The sequence below is a fragment of the Saccoglossus kowalevskii genome, chromosome 7 (genome assembly GCF_978046115.1).
Source record: "Saccoglossus kowalevskii chromosome 7, keSacKowa6.1, whole genome shotgun sequence".
Taxonomy (NCBI): Eukaryota; Metazoa; Hemichordata; class Enteropneusta; family Harrimaniidae; genus Saccoglossus; species Saccoglossus kowalevskii.
Window position 1 is genome coordinate 7,338,319 of NC_140647.1, and position 25,659 is coordinate 7,363,977.

The 25,659-nt window shown below is 35.6% G+C and overlaps 3 protein-coding genes across 3 annotated transcripts in view; 2 read left to right on the plus strand and 1 right to left on the minus strand.

The window, feature by feature from the left end:
* Positions 1–1,100: 1,100 nt before the first annotated feature.
* LOC100379007 (large ribosomal subunit protein eL42-like) lies at positions 1,101–6,613 on the minus strand. The gene is made up of 5 exons (XM_006814151.2): positions 6,527–6,613; positions 5,293–5,398; positions 2,984–3,051; positions 1,772–1,888; positions 1,101–1,224 (listed from the first exon to the last, which is right to left on the minus strand). The coding sequence occupies exons 1-5, from the start codon at positions 6,527–6,529 to the stop codon at positions 1,204–1,206; spliced, it is 315 nt and encodes a 104-aa protein (XP_006814214.1). The 5' UTR covers positions 6,530–6,613; the 3' UTR covers positions 1,101–1,203.
* A 3,292-nt stretch (positions 6,614–9,905) lies between these two features.
* Positions 9,906–14,469, plus strand: LOC100378858 (uncharacterized). Its single transcript, XM_006814150.3, has 3 exons — positions 9,906–10,007; positions 10,133–10,220; positions 12,828–14,469. Exons 2-3 carry the CDS (start codon positions 10,163–10,165, stop codon positions 14,066–14,068), a joined length of 1,299 nt encoding a protein of 432 aa, XP_006814213.1. The 5' UTR covers positions 9,906–10,007; positions 10,133–10,162; the 3' UTR covers positions 14,069–14,469.
* Positions 14,470–17,179: 2,710 nt separating this feature from the next.
* The window catches only part of LOC100378261 (116 kDa U5 small nuclear ribonucleoprotein component-like), a 42,471-nt gene continuing 33,991 nt past the window's right edge, over positions 17,180–25,659 (plus strand). Inside the window, exons 1-2 of the mRNA XM_002732897.4 lie at positions 17,180–17,522; positions 21,803–22,035. Coding sequence (XP_002732943.1) covers positions 17,412–17,522; positions 21,803–22,035 — 344 coding nt within the window. The 5' untranslated portion in view covers positions 17,180–17,411. The remainder of the gene's footprint in view (positions 17,523–21,802; positions 22,036–25,659) is intronic.

The window sequence follows — 25,659 nt, forward strand, 5'->3', positions numbered from 1 at the left end:
AAGAAACAAAACCACTGACTTTGGTGAAGAAACACAGCCACTAACTATGGTGGAGAAACAAATCCACCGACTTTGGTGAAGAAACAAAACCACTGACTTTGGTGAAGAAACAAAACCACTGACTTTGGTGGAGAAATACAGCCACTAACTATGGTGGAGAAACAAATCCACCGACTTTGGTGAAGAAACAAATCCACTGACTTTGGTGGAGAAACAAAACCACTAACTATGGTGGAGAAACAAATCCACTGACTTTGGTGGAGAAACGCATCCACTGACTTTGGTAGAGAAACAAAACCACTATGGTGGAGAAACAAAACCACTGACTTTGGTGGAGAAACACATCCACTGACTTTGGTGGAGAAACACATCCACTGACTTTGGTGGAGAAACAAAACCACTGACTTTGGTATTTCCACACTAGAAAGAAAAATTTGGCAAGATTGTATGATGTATACATAAAGTTTGAACATGATCGATCAAGACGCGTCAGAGATATAGCTCAGGGACCAAATTAATTAAAACAAAATGGCCACCAGCCTGCCATTTTGAATCTGATCTGAAAAACAAAATGACATGCATCAAGGTCCTATGCTGTCCAATGTTCATGTATGTACTAAGTTTTTACAAAATCCATCCATACACAACTGAGATCTGGCAGTATTGCTTCATTTTGGTCCCCAGAGAAATGTTTCCAAACATGTTTAAGAAAACTTAGCAAATTTAAGGATCAAAATGGCCATCAGTTAGCCATATTTTTCTCAAACGGTAATGAAAATTGATGTACATATGCATCATTATTTTTATATGTTTGCATAGCTGAAATGCAAGCATCAACTTGCTGACCACAATGTACATTTCCCTTTTTAAGCTTCCACTGCACATATATTCCAGTCCATGTTATGATGAAAACAAAGCACTCCACACTGCTCCATTATTACATGTTATAAATCAACACTATCAATGTGTCATATCTATATATATGACGACGTAATCCTCTAAAAATGTTTTCAACAAAAAGCCCCAAATTTAGTGATACTGGTGATTTTATAACAGTAATTAAATGATTAACAATATCAAGAAGGACAAGACCAAGAATGTAAACAGTCACGATGTTTATTATCATTCCATTTCAAGTGTTCATATAATGGTAAAATATGATAACTTCAGTTGTAGATGTAAGCTGTTGGATTTTTGACTTGTTTAGAACTGGATCATTTGTCCCTGAAAAACAAATATAAAAAGATGTGAGTAATGTTTCACTACAATTTACACAACTTGAACAGAAAAGTGGTACTTTTTAGGTAATATAGTGAAAGAAGCGAAGTTTTACAAGTAAATTATGCACATATTAATTGAACATCCATGATGCTTGAATGATAACTAACTGGCTTCCAGTTGCTAGTTAGCAATGGTAACTCAGGACGAAACTTTAGTTTTGGAGAATGTTTTAAACCAACAAATGTGATACACTATGAAAATTAGTGGTATCTGCAATATGACATGCATGTGATAGAAACAGTATGAAAGTTGGTGGATCTGCAATCTGACATGCATGTGATGAGGCCCTAAATGCCCACCATCTTTACTAATTGAGGCAGAAATTCGCATGATATGGATTGTTGGTAATGGCCCAACATGTATTTTGTGTTATATATAATATAGTAATATATATCCATGGGGACATCCATTCCCAATTACAATGAGCAGAATTCAAAACAGGCCCAATGTGAGAAAAGAGCTGCGACTGGAATACAAAATAACTACTTGCCTTCCTCTTCTTGTCACCACCTAATTCAAAGTGTTTACACCTCTTTATCGTGAGCTGTTTACGAGTCTTGCAGTTGGTACATTCCAACCTCAGAACAATCTTTTTTGTTGTTTTAGCCTGCAATGACAAATTCACATGGTTACAAAAAATGTGTAAAATACCATCAAGAGTGAATAATGGGTATATTATCTGAGAAAACATCTGTTTTGAGGAATAATTATTCACAACTGAACCAATACATGATTTAATTCAACTGTAAATTGCATTAAAAGAATGTTCTACAGCCTTTTACAGGTTGCGACTTCGAGGACAGGACTGATTCAACATTGTTCAGAAACAGTGTTCATAAATATTTTCAACAGACAATGTCAAAAGAATTGCATGAAGCGTTTATTCACTCATTTTGTCACAACTTATTGAAAATGTGTTTTTGTAAAACCACATTACAAACAATCTTTGAAACTGCACTATGAGAGATGCAGCTATCCAAAAAATAAAATGCTCAATAAGAACAGTGAAATAGTGAATTTTTACATCAAATGTCATTGTTTCACCTGTTTTTTTTTGAAGTTCAAACCATACATTTTGCCACAGAAACCGTAATTTCTGTAACACGACGTCTCAAGGTTAGGGCCAAATAAATACTGTAGAATACTATATTTCCGCTATTTTTGCTTTTTTCCTACGTCTCACATTCAACTCATCAAAAATCAGTGAAAATAAATTCCATACAGAAAGCTTTTTCAGCGAAAATTAATTCCAGCTAAAATAAAGTATTTCACAGTAGAAAGTGGCCATTGGAGAGTGCTCACTTCTTGTTTTTAAGCTGCATGCTGGAAACATTTATGACATGAACATGTCATCCAAATGTATTATTTTGCATATCCATTCCCCGTTTTATTATATTATATCCCCTAGTTGTGATATTATGATAACCACAGTGCTAAATATATACTAAAAACACAGGGCTTTTGGGTAAGAGTTCCTTAGGGCCCCTCACATATAACTCTAATCCTAACCCTGCCCCATATCAATTGTATATATCCCTCTATGGATCACTTCTTATTTGGAGAGAGATAATGAATTTCATTGGGGGGCTTGAGTGTTAAATTAAGGTTAGGGGTGAGGGGGCCTTATAATACTCTTTCCAGTTTTGGTTGAGTAGTGTATAAAGTACTAATAAACCAAATATGGTACATGTTATATGCTTACCTTCTTACGGAAAATTACTTTAGTTTGACCACCATATCCACTCTGCTTACGATCATACCTTCTTCTACCTGAGAAGATACAATACAGAATTAAAAGATAATTTAACAATTATTACACAAATTGAGACTAGCTGCAACAGCTGTTCATGCTGTTATGACTTCTTTCAGGATGCAGTAGATATAATTCATGTGTACAATTACAGACAATTATGAATTGTATACAGTCTATGACAGAAGCTTGCTTCATAAAAGGAGTAAGAGTAGAAGAAGTAGAAGTGCACATAAATCAAAAATTACATTTACTGCATACTGGATCTATGTAAACTTATTTTGACAAGAGACTACTACTATTTACACTTGCACGTACTCTATTAATAAAGCAAATACCATAATCCCAATTGTCAAAACTACTACAAACTAATTTTATGTCACAAGTCTAGATAATAGCATGCTTGTTCCTAGAGACAAAGCGAGTAATTTCTACAAAATGTTGCTATAAGAACATGTTAAATCATCCAATCCCACAAATTGCTTGCAGCAAAAAGTAAAAGGTTTACAGTGCAGTATGTGTGTACTACAGTATTTCAGGTCAAATTGTGCGGGGAAAACATGGCAAAAAATGCTTTGCATCGAGCGTTTGCACATGATTGAACACATTTGACAATGACTGTACCAACAGACTAATAATTGTAACCTTGTAAATTCTGGTGGCAATTGTATTGTAATAAAATATAATAATTTTTTGTGTGACCATTTCTGTTTCTTCATTGTAGAAGTGTTGTTGAAATCACTGACGATGCAACTCATTTCCCAATTTTAATTCCACTAAAAAAGACGCATTATTCCCCCCTAATCTGGCACCAGTGTTCTCCCCAGAAAAATGTATCAGAGTGGCGGCTAATTTGCATATAATTTACATATCATTAGCATTTGTCTGAAGATAAAGAAAACAATAATGACAGGCTTGCATGGATGAAAATGTGTCTTTATTTTTTAACAAATTTATGTAGAAGATTAAATGAATCTGCTGCTGTGTGATTTCTATGTAATGTTGATTCTTCGGACTTTCATGGAAGCCCAGTGATCTGCAGCTTTTGAGAACGCCGTGATTTTCTTTGCTTCCCACTTCTATTAAATGACATGGCCTTCTTGTGCATCTCCGAGTGTGCGTGTTTATCGATAGCATATTTCGTAATATTTATACATGGCATAGAATTCCATACCAAAGAACTATTTCTGGATGTTTTTAAGTTGAATTTTCCACATATGTGACACAGCATTCCTAAAAGATAAGAAATAGGAGCGAATCAATACTTGTATTTAAAAAATATCGTCACGATCAACACGAAAATAAACAAATTGCCGCCATTTTGAAAAGTCGCTAAACTTAAAAATTGCCACGATAAACTTTACCCAACTATTTCAAAACATACTAGTATTAGTTACTTTGATAAATCGTAGCCAACAATTTTTGAACTTCCAGAAAGAAGGTCGTTTCCAAAAAAATTTTTCGACGATCGGCAAAAAATGAAGCCATACAAAAATTTACTAAACTAGGTCAAAACTCGCTTCCAAGTAAAACGCTACAAATAAATACTTTTTTTACCTTTGCCATCGGATGTTTCTCTCAGCCACGTATATTTTGTTGTCCATTGTGCATCAAATCTAGAGTTTATTTTTTTGCACTTTTCGTTGTAACATCATCTTGGACACGTTTAGTACCACTGCCGACAGGGGTACCGGTGACCGCGTTGCTGGTGGGTTTATCGCTCGCAACCAGGGGCCCAGCAGGGCGTTCTACGCGGAACCACAACGTAATATTTCTGCTGTTTGACATCGTTGCTTCTTCCAGCCAAATATGCTACTGAGAAAATACTCGCTATTACCCCAATTAAATAGGGCGAAAGTGTTTATTGTCGAAGTACGAAGCTGTATTAGTCCATTGTCTTTGCGTAAGCACTGACACGTTTCCATTCACACCTGATTTGGCTCACAGTACCGGACGCTGATGACGCTGACTAACAGATTCGCACGTGTATTAACAAGCTAAAAGAAAGAGTAACAGGAAATGCCACAGAGTAGCGGGCAATCTCTCAGAGTAGCGGCATAAATAATGGAGTAGCGGCCCCGCTACGCTAAAACGCTTTGGGGAGAACACTGTCTGGCACATTGTGAACGAAAATTATCTTTTGGTCAATTTTTCGAGTGGGATGCTCAACTACCCCCCCCCCCCCAAATGATTTTGTGAGCCGAGTACCCTGATCGGATGAGTACGGTAATTTAACTCGTCTGTGAAACTAAAAAACATACCTTGGGCAAATGATGATTCTCTACCCTTCTTGTACTGTGTTACTTTGAATAGATTGTGCACCTTGCACTTCCTGCAATAAGTGCGGCGTGTCTTGGGTACATTCACCTGAAAGTTAATTACAACAGTTACAAATACTTTGTTAATCAATAAAACTCTGATCACTTATTTGAAAATATGCACAAACATGCAACCCTTAAAACATAATTTGTATAAGCTTGTATAGACTAAATTTTTCATTCTTGGTTGTACTGTGTACAGTCAGCCAATCATAGTCAATGCCAGACAGTCTTGATAACAAAGCTTTTTATTGGTACATCAATATTATATCAACCAGGGGATTACCATCAGTCAATTTTATCTCTTAATTTCTAAATATAGATGGCCACAGACTTTTTTATTTGCTAGACATAGTTGACATAAATGATTGGAATTGGAATGATAGACCAAGTGCTCTTGCTGCATGTGGCTCACTTGGCAACCTACGACAAGAGACTGAAACAGAGTCATGATTACCCGATGACAAACAAAATAATCCCACCAAAATGCAGCAAGACCAAGAAACTACAAAATAGCAGCTACACTACATTCAGCCAATATGCCTTTCCACCAGTACATAAATTATTGCAAATTGCTGGGAAAATAATAATTTGAGTAATTTGGTAAAATTCTAAATAAGTGTAAAAACAACAGAATATTGTAATAACATTTGTTTGTCGATAAATAAATACAACGCGATGGCAACGTGAAAAACCGGTGAATTATTATTAATCAAAAGTCCAATAAACAATACATTACAAAAACCAAAACTAATAAATACAACGTCTAAAATTAGGCGCTGGTTGAAGTTATACAACTCCTTCCGCTTGCGAGATTGAAAGTTTAAAATATTTCTATTCATACTATTACTACTAGCTGTTTTACTTATGGAAAATACCATGTGTACCAAATTATACAATTTTAACGCAACCAGTCTTCAATATCTTTCGATATTATATATATTTCTAGCCACATTACTGATTCAGCAACAACTTCTACTAGTTCTAGTTTGTATTATGGACGCGACAGTAAAGTGCCTGTAGTATTTTAAAAAGTCATATTTTTCATTAAATAACGGAACTTATTGATAGACGGATAATTCATCTATCACATGCGGGTCAAGAATTGCTGAAAATCTGTAAGAAAAGGGAGGATGGATGCGATTTTGGTTATTATTTTCATAAACACCATACCCACCATTTTGAATCCAGATACAAAAGGTCAAACCTTGTACAGCTCGTACAGCTCCGCATGCGCAAAGGTCATCGACAACGCCCTCTTGAGGCGGACAGTGGTAGTGGTAACTTCCCGGAAGTACTAGTAGTGAGACAGTGGTGCAAGAACGACGCTCGCCTTTTTCATGGTTTAAAAACAAACTGTTGATATTCGATAAAAAGGAATCTTATTTTTGTCACGTCGATTGGTACACCCACAAGCACAATATCACGAATTCACGTTTACGTTACATCTCAAACGGTATGCGCGCGCATGCGAAACGCCGTATCTTCGACTTCCGGGAAAGTGGTCTATTTCTATACGACGCCTACTTTTATGAGACCTTGTCCAAATTGTAATTCGATGTTCAATTAACAGTTAACAGGACTTCGAGTTAAGGGCACTAATGAATTCAATTACTCAGTAATTGTCTATTTTTCAATATATAGTACTTCTGGGCAATATAAAAATATTGACTTAAAAAACAGTCACCAGCTTAATTTTCGAAAATGATGGTTGTATTTTAGTGGATAGTAGAAGGTGTGATCGTAAGCAGAGTGGATATGGTGGTCAAACTAAAGTCATTTTCCGTAAGAAAGTAAGCATATAACACACAAAAGAATGTTATTTTATGGTGGCGTGGGACAATACTAGTAGCTCCATGATTTTACATAATAGACCATTGAGCATTGTCATACGATTTGTGATCAACTTTCAAAAAAAATAATATATAGGCTTCTACCTTAAGTAACAGTTAACCAAACATCGAGTTACAGGCAACAGCTGTTAATACAACTCAAATTTAATTTCCCAGACGATATTCATTACATAATACTAGTAGTTTCAATAAAAACAAAATGTTTTCTATTGTTAACTCTTTCTTCATAGAGTTATACCACAGTCCCTCTGTTTATTCGCGAATAATAGAGTTCAAGTTCAACAATAGTGCGATATTAGGTTGTTTAATGAGCAGTTTCAATGGACATTCTCCATTAATATGACAAACTGTTAATACAACTATTATTAACTTCATAGAGTTACGCGGCGGTATATCAGGAACACATATTATTTACACATCATCGTAGCTCGTGGCCTTGTTTTCGTTAACTTGTTTCGGAAAAAAATTCTAATCATCTGCCAATCAATAGAAAAGTCTTAAAAACTGTCTGTACATCATTCAGAGTTTTAAATCACATGTACGTGAAGGTAGATCCAGGACGCATGCGTATAAGAGTTTTCAACAACTGAATGCTACTATGTACCATATTGTCTTTATCAAGTTATATTATAACAACAGCAAAACAAATTATTTAAACATGCTAAAAAATACTCAGTGTTATTCACATAACGTCTGTGAAAGTCAACCCAATGCACCACAATTCAACCCAATTTGTTCATGGACGTTATTTGTTTTTTTTATATTATTGTAGTCGGGTTTAGCAGTCAGTAATATAGTATATAGTATTACATGTTCGTATTAAACCAACATAATACCAGATATGTTCGTATATCGTATTACAGGGTTCGTATTAAACCAACATAATAACAGATATGTTCGTATATCGTATTACAGGGTTCGTATTAAACCAACATAACACCAGATATGTTCGTATATCGTATTACAGGGTTCGTATTAAACCAACATAATACCAGATATGTTCGTATATCGTATTACAGGGTTCGTATTAAATCAACATAATTCCAGATATGTTCGTATATCGTATTACAGGGTTCGTATTAAACCAACATATACGAGATATGTTCTTATATCGTATTATAGGGTTCGTATTAAACCAACATAATACCATATATGTTCTTATATCGTATTATAAGATTCGTATTAAACCAACATATACTAGATATGTTCCTATATCGTATTACAGGGTTCGTATTGAACCAACATAATACCAGATATGTTCCTATATCGTATTACAGGGTTCGTATTAAATCAACATAATCACATATACGTTCGTATATCATATTACAGGGTTCGTATTAAACCAACATAATACCAGATATGTTCGTATATCGTATTACATAGTTCGTGCTAAATCAACATAATACCAGATATGTTCGTATATCGTATTACAGGGTTCGTATTAAACCAACATAATACCATTTATGTTCGTATATCGTATTACAGGGTTCGTATTAAACCAACATAATACCAGATATGTTCGTATATCGTATTACAGGGTTCGTATTAAACCACCATAATACCATATATGTTCTTATATCGTATTATAAGATTCGTATTAAACCAACATAATACCAGATATGTTCGTATATCGTATTACATAGTTCGTGCTAAATCAACATAATTCCAGATATGTTCGTATATCGTATTACAGGGTTCGTATTAAACCAACATAATACCAGATATGTAATTCGTATATCGTATCACAGATATATTTTATTTATATTCAATGTCAGTTCAATAAGAAATGTTAGTATTTTTTATACATACATGTACTAGGTTATATCATTTCAGCCAAAAACAACTCACTTGTGTTACTGCCACTGTAATATATAATCTTTCTGTGCAGATTTTGATCAAATTTAGTTTTCGAGTCTTATCCGTGCATATTAAGTAGCTAATTTGCACAATCACAACTTGCTGGTAATCTCAAACTTCTAATGTCATCGCTCTTTTATTGACAGCTGGGAATATTCATTTCCTGGATGCGTTTTTATAAAAACAAAAAACAGTGCTTGCATGTAAGATTATTCGCCTCTTGTTGGATGAAAACTGTTTACGATCGTTACTGATCGTCAATGAAGTTGGTCTCGTGGGGCAACGGTTCAAGGCACATGGGCTTGTCAACTAACGCCGGCGAGCACTATGGGATTCGCCGACAGTTGACAGGCCCCTGTGGTTCAATGGATTGTACAGTACTTCTAATGCACTGTGTGTTGCCATGTATTCACAACATCGTTGGCAAAACACGCAATGTAATACGTATGTAATATCCATTCTCAGTTTTATGTTCGTGTTACACTTCGTTCAAGGAGCACAGCAATGTTATTTGTTGTACGTGTACCTGCAAAACAATGGAGTAGTTCAAATACTCCATCCGGTGTTTTGGAAATCAAGTTCTCAGTAAAGTGTCTGGAATGTTGCAAAGTCCCTCCCTCCCTGGGCCCTCCCCCAGTAACTTCCTACCAGGCGAGTTGAGTATATACAACTATTTTGCGCCTGCTGCTGCTTATTCGACTTATTGTGTAAGTTAGTGTGGAAGGATTTTGACATATACTCTTGTTAGAAATACAATTATAGTTTACATGCAAATAATGACAAAATATATTTGCAGTTACATAAATAAAATTTGCTACACAAGCAAGGTCATTCTTATTACAACATACACAGCACGGGAAGGGGGCAGCCCTACCCAACGTACACGTGGAACGGTCACAATATGCAAATCAGCATGCTCGAGTCGGTGCTCAATGGCACATGTGAAAGGTAATAATTACAAATGAGGGCAGAATTAGAAGTACATTTACACCAGTCAATTTTATTGAGTCAAAAACCTCGTTACTGATAACGGTGAATATTATTATTTAACCAGAAATGTCTGTGCGTTCTAGGTCGCGTTGGATCGAATAAATCGGTTGAAAATGCCACGTTCTTTCCTGGTCAAAAAGGAGAGTGATCTGCCAAACGAAGAATGTGACGGTATGTACGAGTGTATGTTTTACGAGGTTTCTGTCGAAACAGTGATTTCACGCAACCATGTTTACACACTAGTGTATTTTTATATTCACATGACATAGTTGCTAAGATAGAAAGTCGTGCTTCATTTTTTGCAAATTATGATCCCGCCCGGCGCAGCTCGCGGAAAACCACCTTTGTTCATGCTATTCGCTTATTCACTTACGGTAGAACAAATAAATTTATCAAAATGCATAAAAATAAAGGTAATGTTTTCTCAAACCATAGTCCCTCAACACCTCAAACAAATGTATGCTCTCATTCCCCGACGAACACGAGTGTGTGACGTTGTAGAGAAAGGGAATTCAAGATGGCCGTTGTTCTTTTGTTTGTTATGGTCACGCCCTTAAACAAACGTGTGGATTTATAGTAAGACAGTTTTTGATTTTTTTTTAATAATTTTCTTCATAAAAAAGTTTCATGAATACATTTCTCTAAATATTGGTCATTTTGTGGTCGTTATGTTTTCAAGATTGTGTATGTACATGTATCCATGGTATCCACACCAAAATTAACCACCTACAATGAATATACCAATTTTGGTTTGTTCCTGCCTCAAGTCAGTGTCATGGCGTACCAAGCCACAAGAGGCCGGTAACTAGTAACGGCTACGGCATTCTGATTGGGCCGTCATTTTCTCGTTGCTTGTTCTATTTCCCTTGGTCACCTGATGTCAGTACTTACTACGCTCGTAGCCCTAGAGCAGGGGTTTTATTTTACTCTCGAAATTTGGGTAAATATAAAACTGTTTGTTTTGTTCTTTGCACAGAAAGGGCAGGAAATGCCAGAAACATCTCAAATATGCAAGTGTAAGCCATCCCACGCCATCTAGTGGTGGAACACTTCATACAATAACATACATCTGAATCCTATCGGACATGCACACAAGCTACATTGAGTCCCTCAAATGCGAAATGCTCAAATGCAGTAATGTGCATGTAGGAATCAAAATGAATTGCATGTAGAAATAATGAAAAGTTTGCACATAGATTTCCAAATTATGATTTTAGATGGCGTACTAGGGTTATCAAACCATACTTATTTTTATTTAACCTGAATAAACACTATAACACCTTACCCCAAAACCTAATGCTACAATACGTAATTCATAATTTATCAAAAAATAGTTCACAGAACATTATGTGGCCATGTTTTGATTCGCTATAATCCAGTGTTTACTCAGACTAATTTTGACTTGTTTTCGGGGCATATTTTGTCAATGTTGAAATTTCATTGAAATTATTGTGAAGTTTATTCATCAAGAAATTTTTTTCAATAGATTACTACACACCCCTATTCCAATATTAGATCAATACAATTTTATAATATTTTTTTGTTATTGCTACATCATCGTTTGAATCGCACAGTTTCGCTAAAGCCGGCCATTCATAACCGGCCCACGAACCCATGCGTGATCGTGTTAGGAAAAGCTGTATTTCACTGCAGCTAAATTGAGTCATTTGATTGAGCGGGCCAAGGAGCTGGCGCCACCAATCAGAGTTGCTGTATCATAAATGTAAAGAACGAAGGAGCTCATAGCAGATTAAAACAATGGTGTCATGTAGGCTTTGTGCTGATTCACTGCGAGTCAAGAACAGAAGGTCTATATTCGTTGACACATTTCCAGAATTTCTTATTCCAACGTTGAAAATTGTTTGTAGGCAAGTGATTGAGGATGATGGAATGTCTAAATATTTGTGCAAACCGTGTTTTTGTAAACTAACAAAACCATCGAAACTGATAACATATCGGCTTGCCCGATTTGATCTTCGTTTCAACACAATCGAAGAACTGTGGTTGCAACAAACGTTGCGTCAATTTCCTCAGATACAGCACTATGCGCTTTCTTTTTATGACCAGTAAGCTCATTCAGAGACAAATCTAGCAACACGTTTATTTGATTCTGCCATTTTAATTTTACCAAGTAATGTGTGTAAGTTTCTTTTGTGAGTTCTGATTGGATGATTCAAATGAGCTGAATGGAATTTTATAATCGTTAGAGGGAGTGCGACATACAGTAAATCGTGGTGAAATCTGCCAAGGGTTAATGTTAAGATTTCGGCCGAATAAATGGTCCTTGGCTGGCGAAGATGTTGCTACATAGACTGTCAACAGTTCCTCTTGGCCTTGTGTTTTTTAACTTTTGTGATTTAATCAAATGCTATAATGCATTTGTGAAGTGGAGATAAAATAGTGAACTGGAAATTATGAGATCAATTAAACATTTTGAAAACCCATTTCACCTGTTTTTGCAGACTAGCTCCACCTGTATGCAAATTTTACTACATCATCCAGATGCATAATTATTAGCAAGGCTGGTCCTTTTAGCCTATAGCAATCTTTCCGGCCTTATGGTCCTCACTTGAAAAAAGGATTTTTACATAAAAGTTCAAAAACCTATACTATACTTAATAATACTAAAGTTATGAAACAATTCTGCTGTGACAGACACATGACCAATAATGGCCTTCCCAATTTTTCTTTTCAAATATTCTAGCAGAAAAACTGCCCAGTTTAAATTCACCTTGATTTCATGAAAGTTTGAGATGCTTAATAATTTTTTTTTCCCAGGAACTGAAGAAGCAGCAATAATGAGTGACAAAGAAAAGATGGAGAAAAGAGATGTGGAGGACAGAGAAGAGGAAGCAAATAACAGAAATGAGAATAGAAGTGGAGATGATGCTGAAATCCAATCTGAGATGAAAAAACAAGATATTGAAAAGAATAGGAATGTAAATGAATCAAAAAACAAAGATGAAAACTGTGATGCAAGTGTGGAGAAAAAATGCACTGCTTCCAGTATTGATAAAATGACCAGTAAAGGCAAACAGAAAGTAGAACAAAAAAGTGATGAAGATGATGGGAATACGCAACAGCGAACTAAGAAAACTTACGAATGCTGTGAGTGTGGAAAGGTTTTCAATGCCCAGTATACTTTAACACGACATCAACCAGTACATACAGGTGTGCGCAAGTATGCGTGTAATGTCTGCGGTAAAACCTTCCGTCAGGGTAGTACACTGTGTCGTCACAAAGTCATCCACTCGGATAATAGACCGTTTAAGTGTCAAATCTGCAGTAAAGACTTCAATCGTTCATCATCATTGATTGCACACATGAAAACACACTGTAAATCTAAGCCACACGTTTGTTATATGTGTGGGAAGGGATTTCACCAGAAAGGTAACTTGAAGAATCATATGCATACACACACGGGAGAGCGACCGTACCAGTGTCCATGCTGTGAACGCTGCTTCAATCAACTCTCCAACCTCTCTTACCACTTACAGCAAGCACATTCTGATAAAAAACTATTAACTTGTCATGTCTGCAAAGAAACATTCCACAGAAAGTATGAATTAAGAAAACATGAAATGGAAAACCATAAAATTAATTACCCATGTCGGGAACCACCACGGTATGCACGTGACAAAAAAGGAAAATGTAAGAGCAAATGTGTTGAGGTTGGTAACGATGAAATGAATATAGACGACTGCAAAGATGATATTGAACAAACTGCCTTGGCTCATTTGAACACTATGCAAAATACAAATGAAAATAACGATAGAAATGATGACATTCTATATATTATGAATGCTATGTTAGAGACTAACAATAATGAACCAAACAAGGAAGAAACAGGAACAGGATCTGATGAAAACACTCAAAATGTAACTGTCGTTGATCCAGAAATTGTGAATTTACAGAAAACCTCATTGGTAATGTTTAAATTTGAGCAGCTTAATCACTTGCAGGTTGTTAATTCGGACATAACTCCAGCAGCAGAACACAACACACAAGAAGATCACTAGGTGTATTAACGCTGCAGCTACAGATCTGATTTGTACTGTATTAGGCATGGCTTTTGTAAAACATTATTTGCATAATAATTTGAACCCTTTTTCTATGTCTTTAGTGATCACAATTGGTCATCTGAAGACATTAAGCCTTCATCATCACATGTATATGCATTATTTTCAAAGACAAAAGCAGGTTGAGGATGTTTATTAATTTATCTAAGAAATGCCTGAATACCAACATGTTTATCAATCAGAGTTGGCAATGGACATTTAGCAACATGTTGATTTGCCATAGAGGGTGCTATTTAATACATGGATCTGGCTTGGTAAAAATTGGTAAAGTGATGGCCAAATATTAAATTACATTTAATTTTTTCTCTGTACCTGACAATAAAACGAATGATAAAAAACAACCTTGATTGTGCAAGTTTCATACTTTAAGTGAAATTGGTAAAGATTATCTATCGCATAAATATTGATGTTGCAAATACAAGAACAAACACAAGAACATAAGTTGATCCGAAATACTGAAGAACCATTTCCATAATTTACAAACCACTCGTGCCAAAATTTTAATTAGATGTTCAATTAACATTTGTTTAACATGCATACATTTTGTAACTCTAAAGTTAATAATAATGAGTTTGGTTAACGTCCGTTATTGAATGTAGACATTTAACAAAGACTATAACACCTATGGTGATTGTAATTTAGGCATGGTTTCCAAAATATTATTTTTGTGACTGTTCTTGTACTTCTATGTTTGTAACTCAATTCAGCACATCGAGTCGCATGACTTGTACTTGGCATAATATCATGCATGTGGCACATGGCCTAAACTTTGCATAATACCATGCAGATACTAATTATTATGCAAATTAGGTAATATGTGGGCACTTGAGTGAAATTTTTTTTTTTTTTTTACATTTTCTTATTCAGGCAGTCATGGCTAGATAGTGTTAAAATGTCAGCTTTGTCCATGGTGGGACGTAAAAAAAAAACATTTTAAAATATAAGGAACTGAGGCATGTGCATGTGATTAAAAGTCCTGAAAGTTTGTTTACGTTACTTTTTGATTGACAAGTCACTGTTGACTGATATATGCAAATGAGTTGCTGGAGAGTGTTGGCCTCAGTAGGATGTACGATGTGTGACTTCCTGTTCTGGCTCCCTGTTTACTTACCTCGAGCATGGTCAACTAGCCTTGCAAACTACAAAAAAATAAATAAAAAAACCAATATGTTGACAAATTCTAGCCTGGCTGCTTTCATTGGTATACTGTAAAATAATTTGATTTTTATTTATTTTCATGTAGACGAAAGGCCCGATAGCACGATTTAATTTTCATGTAGACGAAAGGCGCGATAGCACGATTTAATTTTCATGTAGAAGAAAGGCCCGATAGCACGATTTAATTTTCATGTAGACGAAAGGCCCGATAGCACGATTTAATTTTCATGTAGACGAAAGGCCCGATAGCACGATTTAATTTTCATGTAGACGAAAGGCCCGATAGCACGATTTAATTTTCATGTAGACGAAAGGCCCGATAGCACGATTTAATTTTCATGTAGACGAAAGGCCCGATAGCACGTTTTAATTTTCATGTAGACGAAAGGCCCGGTAGCACGATTTAATTTTCATGTAGAAGAAAGGCCCGGTAGCACGATTTAATTTTCATGTAGACGAAAGGCCCGATAGCACGATTTGATTTTCATGTAGACGAAAGGCCCGATAGCACGATTTAATTTTCATGTAGACGAAAGGCCCGATAGCACGATTTGATTTTCATGTAGACGAAAGGCCCGATAGCACGATTTAATTTTCATGTAGACGAAAAGCCCGATAGCACGATTTAATTTTCATTTAGACGAAAGGCCCGATAGCACGATTTAATTTTCATGTAGACGAAAAGCCCGATAGCACGATTTAATTTTCATTTAGACGAAAGGCCCGATAGCACGTTTTAATTTTCATGTAGACGAAAGGCCCGGTAGCACGATTTAATTTTCATGTAGAAGAAAGGCCCGGTAGCACGATTTAATTTTCATGTAGACGAAAGGCCCGATAGCACGATTTGATTTTCATGTAGACGAAAGGCCCGATAGCACGATTTAATTTTCATGTAGACGAAAGGCCCGATAGCACGATTTGATTTTCATGTAGACGAAAGGCCCGATAGCACGATTTAATTTTCATGTAGACGAAAGGCCCGATAGCACGATTTAATTTTCATGTAGACGAAAGGCCCGATAGCACGATTTAATTTTCATGTAGACGAAAAGCCCGATAGCACGATTTAATTTTCATTTAGACGAAAGGCCCGATAGCACGATTTAATTTTCATGTAGACGAAAGGCCCGATAGCACGATTTAATTTTCATGTAGACGAAAGGCCCGATAGCACGATTTAATTTTCATGTAGACGAAAGGCCCGATAGCACGATTTAATTTTCATGTAAATCAAGGTCACAATTTTTTTTTTCTCTTGGTACATAGATTTCAAGATTTTTCGCATTGTTGACGAAACTAAAAAATGTTTACTAATTTTTTTTTCTCCAAGGGCATTTTAACACTGAAGTAAACAATTTAAAGATCACTGTGCTGATAGCTTTGCGATGCACTGTTGTTGCTACTGCTGTTGCTATCATGGATAACTAACTTTTCAATGTCAAAATACACAAATGTAAAATCCTCAGATAATTAAAAAATACCCTGGAGATTACAGCAAAATTGGCAACTAGGTGCTGTTTTTACCTAAAATCAATCGAGTACTAGTATGTGCATTGTCCTAGAGCATATATGTACTAAGTTCTATTGAAATGTAATGATTAGTACTTGAGTTATTAGTGGAAAAGCCAAAACATGCCTAATTATTATGCAAATTTGGTAATTAATAAGCACATATTTTTACCTAAAACTAGCCAGTTCTGCGCATTTCACTGAAACACCTATGTACCAACTTTCATTGAAATCTGAAGAGCGGTTCTTGAAATATCCGCGGAACAGATATGCGCATATACAAACAGGGTAACATCGAAGACAAAAAAGGTCCCGTAAATTCGTACAACGCCACCAACGACAATAGTCCAAAATTTGTACGTTCACGCTGCGTCTGGAGGCCGCCATTTTGAAAGAAAAACAAATTATCCGCCAAGGAAACGTATTTTCTGCCGTTTGCGTGGTTTGAAAATTAACATAACTGTGTCGTTGTGTATTGGAACTGTATCGGGGTTATTTTTGATATTATTCTGTTGCGTTCATTCGAACGCCTTTGATTATCGGATCATTATTGAACAAAGTCAAAACAATACAGCGTGTTCGTCGGCTTGGCACCCATTAACGTGCATACACCATGGACGCTGACTTGTATGACGAATTTGGTAATTATATTGGTCCAGAGTTGGCCAGTGATTCCGACGACGATGCTGCTGATCATGACGATCAACGATATGAATTTGAAGCGGTAAGTTGGTAAATTGTTTGGTCAGCAAGACACTTTCCACCATAACAAGAGACTTTCTATAGACACTATTGGAGCCAAACACTCATTCATTATCGGTTAGGGGAAATCACCACCGGCCCTCGAATTTGGCTGGGCAGAATATTGACTATTACATAACATGTAGTATCAAAATTATATATTTTTTTCTATTAGATCTTATTCTAATGTTAACCATTAAATTTATTATCGGTGATTTGGTCAACCCATTTACTACTATTCCGGTTTGAGTCCCGTTTACTACAAGTACCCACTTGGTGATAAACAACGCGCAGAACCTAGCTGTGTATAAACAAGACACCAAAAATATTAATAATCGCGCACCGGCGAGTCAAAACAAAGACACATCATCTCACTGGGCACTGACTGTCAACACTAATACATGTATATTTCGCCATACTCATTTTTAATATTTTTGAAACAATGAACTTTGAAAAGTACATGAAATATTTGTACAGCACAAAATTTTAAATGAGAACTTAAATATTATTATCTACTCCACAGAAACACAATGTTGAATGAACTATATCTGTTCATTATTTCAAATCAGTTCAAATGTAGTTACGAGTAACGCCTGATACGAATTATAACACAATATATAACTCTGGAAAAATAATTTAAATGTTATATTACATGTAACAGCCTGAGAAGAGGTAACAAATAGAGTGGTTTACGGACAGAACATGATGTACACTCAGGTGTATTTAGATTTTTTGTCAGAATGCGATCCCTTGTAAAATTCATGGACGAATCTGGAATCCAAATGCCGGCAATAGGACACAAAACATATGGTCACTCACAGAAAGATGTCTGGAACATTACGCAAAGTCACTGAACATAACTTTAAATGTATTACCGGTACTCTGGGTGAATCTATTAAACAGTTGGGAACGGTCGTCATACTTTAGTTGGATGCTGATTTCGCTTTCAAATATATGAGGGAAAGTTTTCTATTTTCATCGTGTAATGACTCTGTGAGGTGCTCGTATACAAGGGATTGTTCATGCAAAAACAATGAATGAAGTCAAATTTTATTAGCGGTTAGTTTAATGTTACCCCAACAAATCGTTTTGATGTTAACATTTATTTTCTCCCTGATTTGTAGGAAACTGTTTCTCAACTTGTCTCTTTATTTAGTTTCAATCAGTGTTCAAGTTGGCTACCCGCATATAGTAAATATCGGTTGATTAAACACATTTATCATAATATCACTTGTACACCAGCTGACTTTCACATTATCACGCCTCGCAAAGCAAATTATTCAGAGGAATCCAGACATGTACCAGCTATGTAAAAGCATTCTATGTTCCCTAATGCAATATAGACTCGCCCAGAATGGACACGACCACAAGTCGGCGCCAGCGATATTCGAAAGCCAACTGTTTAGTCAAAACCCAAGCAGTTAGCCAATTCACTAGCGAGTTTGCAAATTGGCTGCCCCAATACTTCTGAGACTTGCTGTAACATGATAAACACTGTTACGTCACTGAAAGCAATGTATGTACCAAATTTTACATCACATTGTTTTACGTCGACTGGTGAACTGAAATGTTGTCTATGAAGTATAAATTTAGATAAACTTACATGTATAATACAGATATGCGAATATACTCCACTATTTGTCTTTGCTATTAAGATACCATCTGTATTCACTAAGCATGCAATTACAAGGAAAAATTGAAATGATTGAATTGTAGTGTGTTGTGTTCCCATTTCCCGTCTAGTGTATTTTAATTTCTTGTCATGTTTACAGTGAGTAGAAGCGTTTATTGTTTTGTTTTTCGCCAATATTGATACTTTTAATGACGTAAACATAACACACTGGTTGTCTGGTTTCGATTATCAAATTATCACTAATTGCTTACTTGTGGTAAACGGGACACTCAACCCGGAATAGTAGTAATGTACATTCAATTTACTGTAAATGCGTTATTCACTGGGTTTTAATTTCACTAATAAGTAAAATTCGCTAAATTAAATTTATGTGCACATGTAAAATAACAATAAAACTCATTATTTCCTTGACAAATTCAAGAAATTAAAACACAGTAAATATGCTCAAAACACCAAAATAGTGAAATTAAATGTCAGTGAAAATAAATGGTTTTACAGTACTTGTAACATATTAGATCTGATACACCAGAAACTGATTTAACAATGGACAAGAAGTGCATCATTGCTACTGTAGAAGGGTTAATTATTCACTGGCTTTTAATTTTGCTTATTTCGCTGACTGAAAAATGCGCTAAATTTAAACCCAGTGAATATGTAAAATTTAGCATAGAACACATTATCTAAATGATAAAACCGTGAAGTTAAAACCCAGTGATAATGCCTGAAATGCTAAATCAGCGAAATTTAAACCCAGTGAAAATTTGTCATTTTACAGTATATCATTCAATATAGTAATGATAATAGGAACACAATGTTACACTTTTTTCAAGCACAATCCAAGTATGTGTTGTAATTTATGAGGTCAATGTTCACTTAAAACAGCCATACAACAAAATTATTTTGAGAGTGGCTTACTAATAATTGAATTTTTGAAAACAATTCACCTTTGTTTTTTATCGTACAAGGAAAAACAAAGTAAAAATCTTCAATAAATTGGGAGATATTCTCCTGGTGTTTTAACTTACTAGTAATTAGAATTGCATGGTTTCCAGTTTCACATAGTAATCACAGTGGACTTCTAATTGAGAATAGTTCCTGTTTTATTCAAATTCTCAAATCTGCATGATATATGCAGTGGCATGGATTACCAGTAGAACAGTTGTTTATAAGAAGCACAGCAAAAAATGGCAGTATTGTATGGTAGATAATTATGTTACAATGTATGACTTACTGTAAAATCTGTATTACAAACTGCGGAGTTCATGATGCGTTGTCACTAAGGTCAACCGTTGACATCAAACTTAGCAAAGCCAAATTCTATTGGCAGGTAATAGTTCAGTATTTAATTTGTAACCAATTAGAGCATGGGTAACATACTCGTAGTCAATGTGACGTCACAAGGTTGGGAGAATACAGCTTTAGCGATCGGATCAAGATTTTGCGTGGAATCGAGCCAGATTTTTGCACGTCTTTCATAAGTTAATACAAATATTGCAAGTATTTCTGAGTTTCCGTATTATCACCGATAAATTGAAAATTTGTTGTAGTTGAATTGTGATTCATTAATTTTTTCCATTGAAAAATATGTCAGCCGACTGGGACCGGCGATGCTAAATACAAACTCTGGTATTATTTATACATGTTGAGTGATGATTATCCTGCGAAGGGTTCTAGCTAGACTGGCGAAGTCGGGATTTCTTTTTTGTTTTACAAAAAAAATATTATTGTCAATTTAGCCTTTTTAACGTGATCGCAAAAACTAGCGTGACTGCAGTTAGGTTAGTTTTCGCACAGTCCTTCTATCACATAGAGGGACTGTAATTTTCGCGATCACGCTAAAAGGACTAAATGAAAATTAATTATTTCTTTTTGTAAAACAAAAAAGAAGTCCCGACTTTGCCAGTCTAGGTTCTAGCGTGCGTTTTGCAACATTCCTAAAGTGGAACACTGGTGGAGATATTGGATATTGTCGTGTGGAAACGGATGAGGGTCAAACACTTGTTGTCGAAATATGGTGTAACCTCTGTGCCAAATATATGCAGAAAATTCAGGCCGATGTAACCATCAAAGGGCAAGCCAAAAAAGACCTAATGATTTACATGAATGGGACAAATAGCGTGACAAAACATAATGTCTCTAGACATTTGTCATCTGACAATAACATTGATCCTGATTAAAATGTGAGATTGACTGTGACACAATTTCAAAGTAAGTTGTGTGATTTAAAAATAAATAAATATAAAAGAATGACAACATGTCTGTAGTATTTTATTTCCATAATAATTTATTCATTATAATTATAGTCATAGGCATACATGTAGTTACTAAAACACCCTGGGTCCACCCTTATTGCAAATCATATAATTTTCTAAAATCACTCGCCTCACTGCTTTTAGGAGAGAAATTTGTAATCACTCCCATAACTCGCCTCAGTGCTTGTAGGAGAGCAATTTTTCACTCACCATCCATTTTCAAAAGGCAAGCACTGATGCAACTGAGGGGATGTGGCGTATTTTACCATAAACACACTTGTGTCATTTATATAAGCATTACTATCGGTAATACTAAATGTACAAGATTTTGCTTACAATGTCTGACCAGTTTAACTTTGGGATTATTTATATTTGCAGGCTGAAGACGACATTGATGAACCAATGGAACATGATGTACCTACACAAGCTATAATTCTTCATGAAGATAAGAAATATTATCCAACATCAGAGGAAATCTATGGGCCGGAGGTAGAAACCATTATACAGGAAGAAGACACGCAACCGCTTACTGAACCCATTATAGCTCCTGTAAAGGTTAAAAAGTTTTCTCTTGTAGAACAAGAATTACCAGTGACTACCTACGACTCAGAGTAAGTAGTTTTTTTACTAGTCCTGAGTGGAGGTGGTGCTGATAGTGGTGCTGGTAGTGGTGGTGGTGGCACTGGTAGTGGTGGTGGCAGTTAATCCTCTTACTCCATTACAGAGATGGCCATAGATGCAGTTTTTGATTTTGCTGTTAATTTTTTATTGCCAGTAAAACGGTTGTTTTGTTCAGGCCTACAAGCAGGCCTACATTTAAATGTAGTTTGGCAATGTAAATGGCCATTTATTGATCCATAATACCATTAACTTCTGCTTGGTACTGCAAGAAACATGGTTTACAGAGGTAAATACCACAATCGACCATGTTAGCGCTCAATGTCCTCAACTCAGAAAATTATGAATTTAGTTGCGTCATCATTGACTTTTACAATTAAGAAACAGAAATGGTCCCAAAAAATATACACATTTTATTACAATATTAATCACGTACCATCCGAATTTACAAGGTTAAATATAGTCTGTTGGAACACAGTTGAAGTCAAAATCTTCATCATTATCTTCATTGATGAATTATCATTTACAAACTCTTGATGATGATGATGATGTTTTCCTGCAACAGCGTCCTTTGACCTCATGGGTCAAGTTTGTTATTAACCAATCAGAAAGCTGTGTTGTACTGACGCAATTCTTTGAAAATTCCTGAAAACTTTCTGGTATTCAATGCGGAAGTGAAATATTAGTGTCGAATTCAGGTTTGTTATAATTGATTTCAGCGAGACTGCCGATAAACGTCCCATTTTTTTTTTAAACCCAAACTGTCATTTAACAGCCCAGAATCCAGGAGTAGGGATGTACCATGCAACCCTGTAATAGAAGTCTGTCTTGATCTGCTGAAAACTGTGATATTTATGGCAGGAAAAGACTGCTATATTTTGCAACATACTGCAGAGCTAGCTAGTCAGTTATGTATTAGAAAGCTTGTTCATTTCCCTTCATTGAAAGTCAAGTTTGACCACAGTCAGCAGCTGTCATCTACTGTACAGTGCCTGCAAAGTCATCAGACTCGAGATGATCAGTATAGTAATTTGTGTGACACCTGTTAGATATGGAGAATATAATTATCCTAGTATTCAATAGTGAGGACATCAATGAGCCTCACCTTGGCTTCCTTTTATATGCAAATACTGAATCTTTACAACTTTTTGCAAAACCTGATTCTACATTTGTAACAACAAAGATAAAATAATTTAGTTCACACAAGTTGTGTTGTAGTACTGCTAACTAGTTGGCACAATTCTGATGTGGATTCTGTATTCATTAGACTCTACAGATTAATATGTGCTACATAATGATCTCATATTTCCCTACTCCAACATGATTTCTCTTGTCATGTTTGGGTTCTACAGTGAGATTACATCTAATCTGATGACAGTAACTACTCGAAAACTAAATGGTATTTTAGAAGCATTGTTCCTCTTTCTGTTTAGCTCTAGTCAACTTTGTCGAGCTCATACATGTGTGAGTGAATGCCCAATGGCACCCTCATTAACTTTTCAACTTCTTCTTGGAAACTACAAGTCTGACTACTTTGACACTTGCTGTATACACAATGTATGTATCTTGAGTAGATCTCTTCTAGATTTCTTCACTTCCTGATGATCTTTAATTTTGGTGATTATTGTTGTCATTTTAGGTAAAAAGTAATATTTTTGACTGCTTGTTAAAAATTGCTAGCTCAATTGCTTTGATACATGTAATATTATACATATACATGTAGGTACCTCAGGTGGGCTGATCTCAGATTTGTTCATTTTGTGATGATATCTTTAATTCTCTAATTGAAATATGCAATGCATTGCTAACAGCAGAGCTACATGTACATGTGTCTCAACCGAGAAACTGCTTGTTTTGTACATGTGTCTCAGCCGAGAGAGACTGCTTGTTTTGTACATGTGTCTCCCCAATGCTTGAGTTACAAGGCAAATATTTGGAAATAGAAATCATTCAAAGAGCACAGGTCTATCCAGTGTATACATTTACACACATTGACCAACTTGTTTAAGGTAGAGATGCAGTTTATTTGGCTTGCTTTTTAATTGAGTAATTAGACAATGAAGATGGTATTATATATCCAACATGTCATATATTTTCTGAAAGCTTATTATACAAACTTTGTAAAACTTGTTTTTATTTTAAATATCCAGAATGCGTTTTTGATTTTGGGTCAAAAATATGCTTTTTTGGACAAAAGTGGTTTAAAAAAAATTAGCTTAAAAACTTCAAGTCCGTTTGTGGGTAAAATTACATCACTGGATACCTTGGTATACTACTAATTCAAATGCGTCCACTCATCTCTCTAACGGCTTTCAAAGTCGCACAGCATGACCTCAAAGTTCACTCTTTTCTATTTTTGCATAATTTATATATCCATGTTAATTGCGGACTTGTTATTTTTGTTCCACTCGCCGTAATAAACTGTCCGGACGCATTTTGAAGGGGGAACACCTTGTCAATAATGTATGAAAATTTCGAGGCAAATGGCCAAAGCGTCTATCAGCTATTTTAATTTAAAACCCAAGAATTCACCAAAAATAGAAGACGGGGAAAAGGCTAATTTGCATATTTGCGCGTTAAACCGGGAATTACTGCTTTGTCATACTTTGTCATACTTTCTAGACTATTGAAATTGAAAGTTAACCTATAGACATAGACATGTTATGTAAAATCGTTGGACCAGAACAACTGCTCTTGAATTTATAAATCAGAAACACGTCATTCATACCAGTGTTTTGATGAGGTCGGTAAAAACACGTGGTAATGCCCAGTAAATATGACGTAATCTCATGAATTATTAAACAGGGGGCGGTCCTAGGAAGGTGACCTTTTATCACGATCAAAACATCATGGCTTCTCTTCGATGTATTTTCAATAAAAAATCTACGAGTATTTCAGAGCCTATGGTTTACCGTGAAGAGTACAAAGTGGGATATTAAATTATTTATCCTTGATGATTTTTATGTAGTATTGAGAACCAACTCCAGGAAGCGAACGCACTATAATGAATAATCGCGTAATCCTAGAATCGAAACACGAGGCACAGAAGTTTTGTTCATCGTTTCCAATCCCATTTTTCCCAGTGCAACATATTTGTTAAAAGAAATATTTGAATTCTGTTCGTTTTTTAAGGAGGCACTTTTTTATTTTTTCCGATTTTGGCAACGCCTTATTCAGGGATTTTCTAAGACAGTCGCAGACAATCAGCGCACGGATGTACGTACAAAACATGCTGTTGTACTACCGGCGACGGTCGCCTGCAAGAAGAGAGCTCCAGCTCCTAACGTAAAAGTTTTAAAATTTCGACCGGTTTTAAATTATTAGTGTTGGAAATCTGACATGTTTTAAGAGTGCAAAATTAAGGTGCATTTTCGAGCGGTCGAATTTTTCTGAATAGAAATCGGCAAATGAAAAAAATAGGAGTGTGAAACAGTGTGCTTTGTTAGTTTAACAAAAATGGAATGTCCGTCAAATTGACGTAAACTTACCCATTTTTCACGGAAAAAAGCAAAGGTCGTGGCCGAGTTGCAAGCTAAAAAACTCAAAAATCAAAACAACTTCATCAATCAGTATTATGACAAGGAAAACAAAACATCAGACGCGGAGAAGCGGTCAGC

What these genes read in the sequence shown, in the direction of transcription:
- LOC100378858 (XM_006814150.3), top strand. Translation starts at nt 10,163, where the DNA reads ATGCCACGTTCTTTCCTGGTCAAAAAGGAGAGTGATCTGCCAAACGAA. An exon ending in GCCAAACGAAGAATGTGACG is followed by an intron (nt 10,221 to 12,827) that starts GTATGTACGAGT and finishes TTTTTTTCCCAG; the next exon opens with GAACTGAAGAAGCAGCAATA.
- LOC100379007 (XM_006814151.2), bottom strand. An exon ending in AGAATCATCATTTGCCCAAG is followed by an intron (nt 3,052 to 5,292) that starts GTATGTTTTTTA and finishes GTATCTTCTCAG; the next exon opens with GTAGAAGAAGGTATGATCGT. An exon ending in AAGTAATTTTCCGTAAGAAG is followed by an intron (nt 1,889 to 2,983) that starts GTAAGCATATAA and finishes TTGTCATTGCAG; the next exon opens with GCTAAAACAACAAAAAAGAT.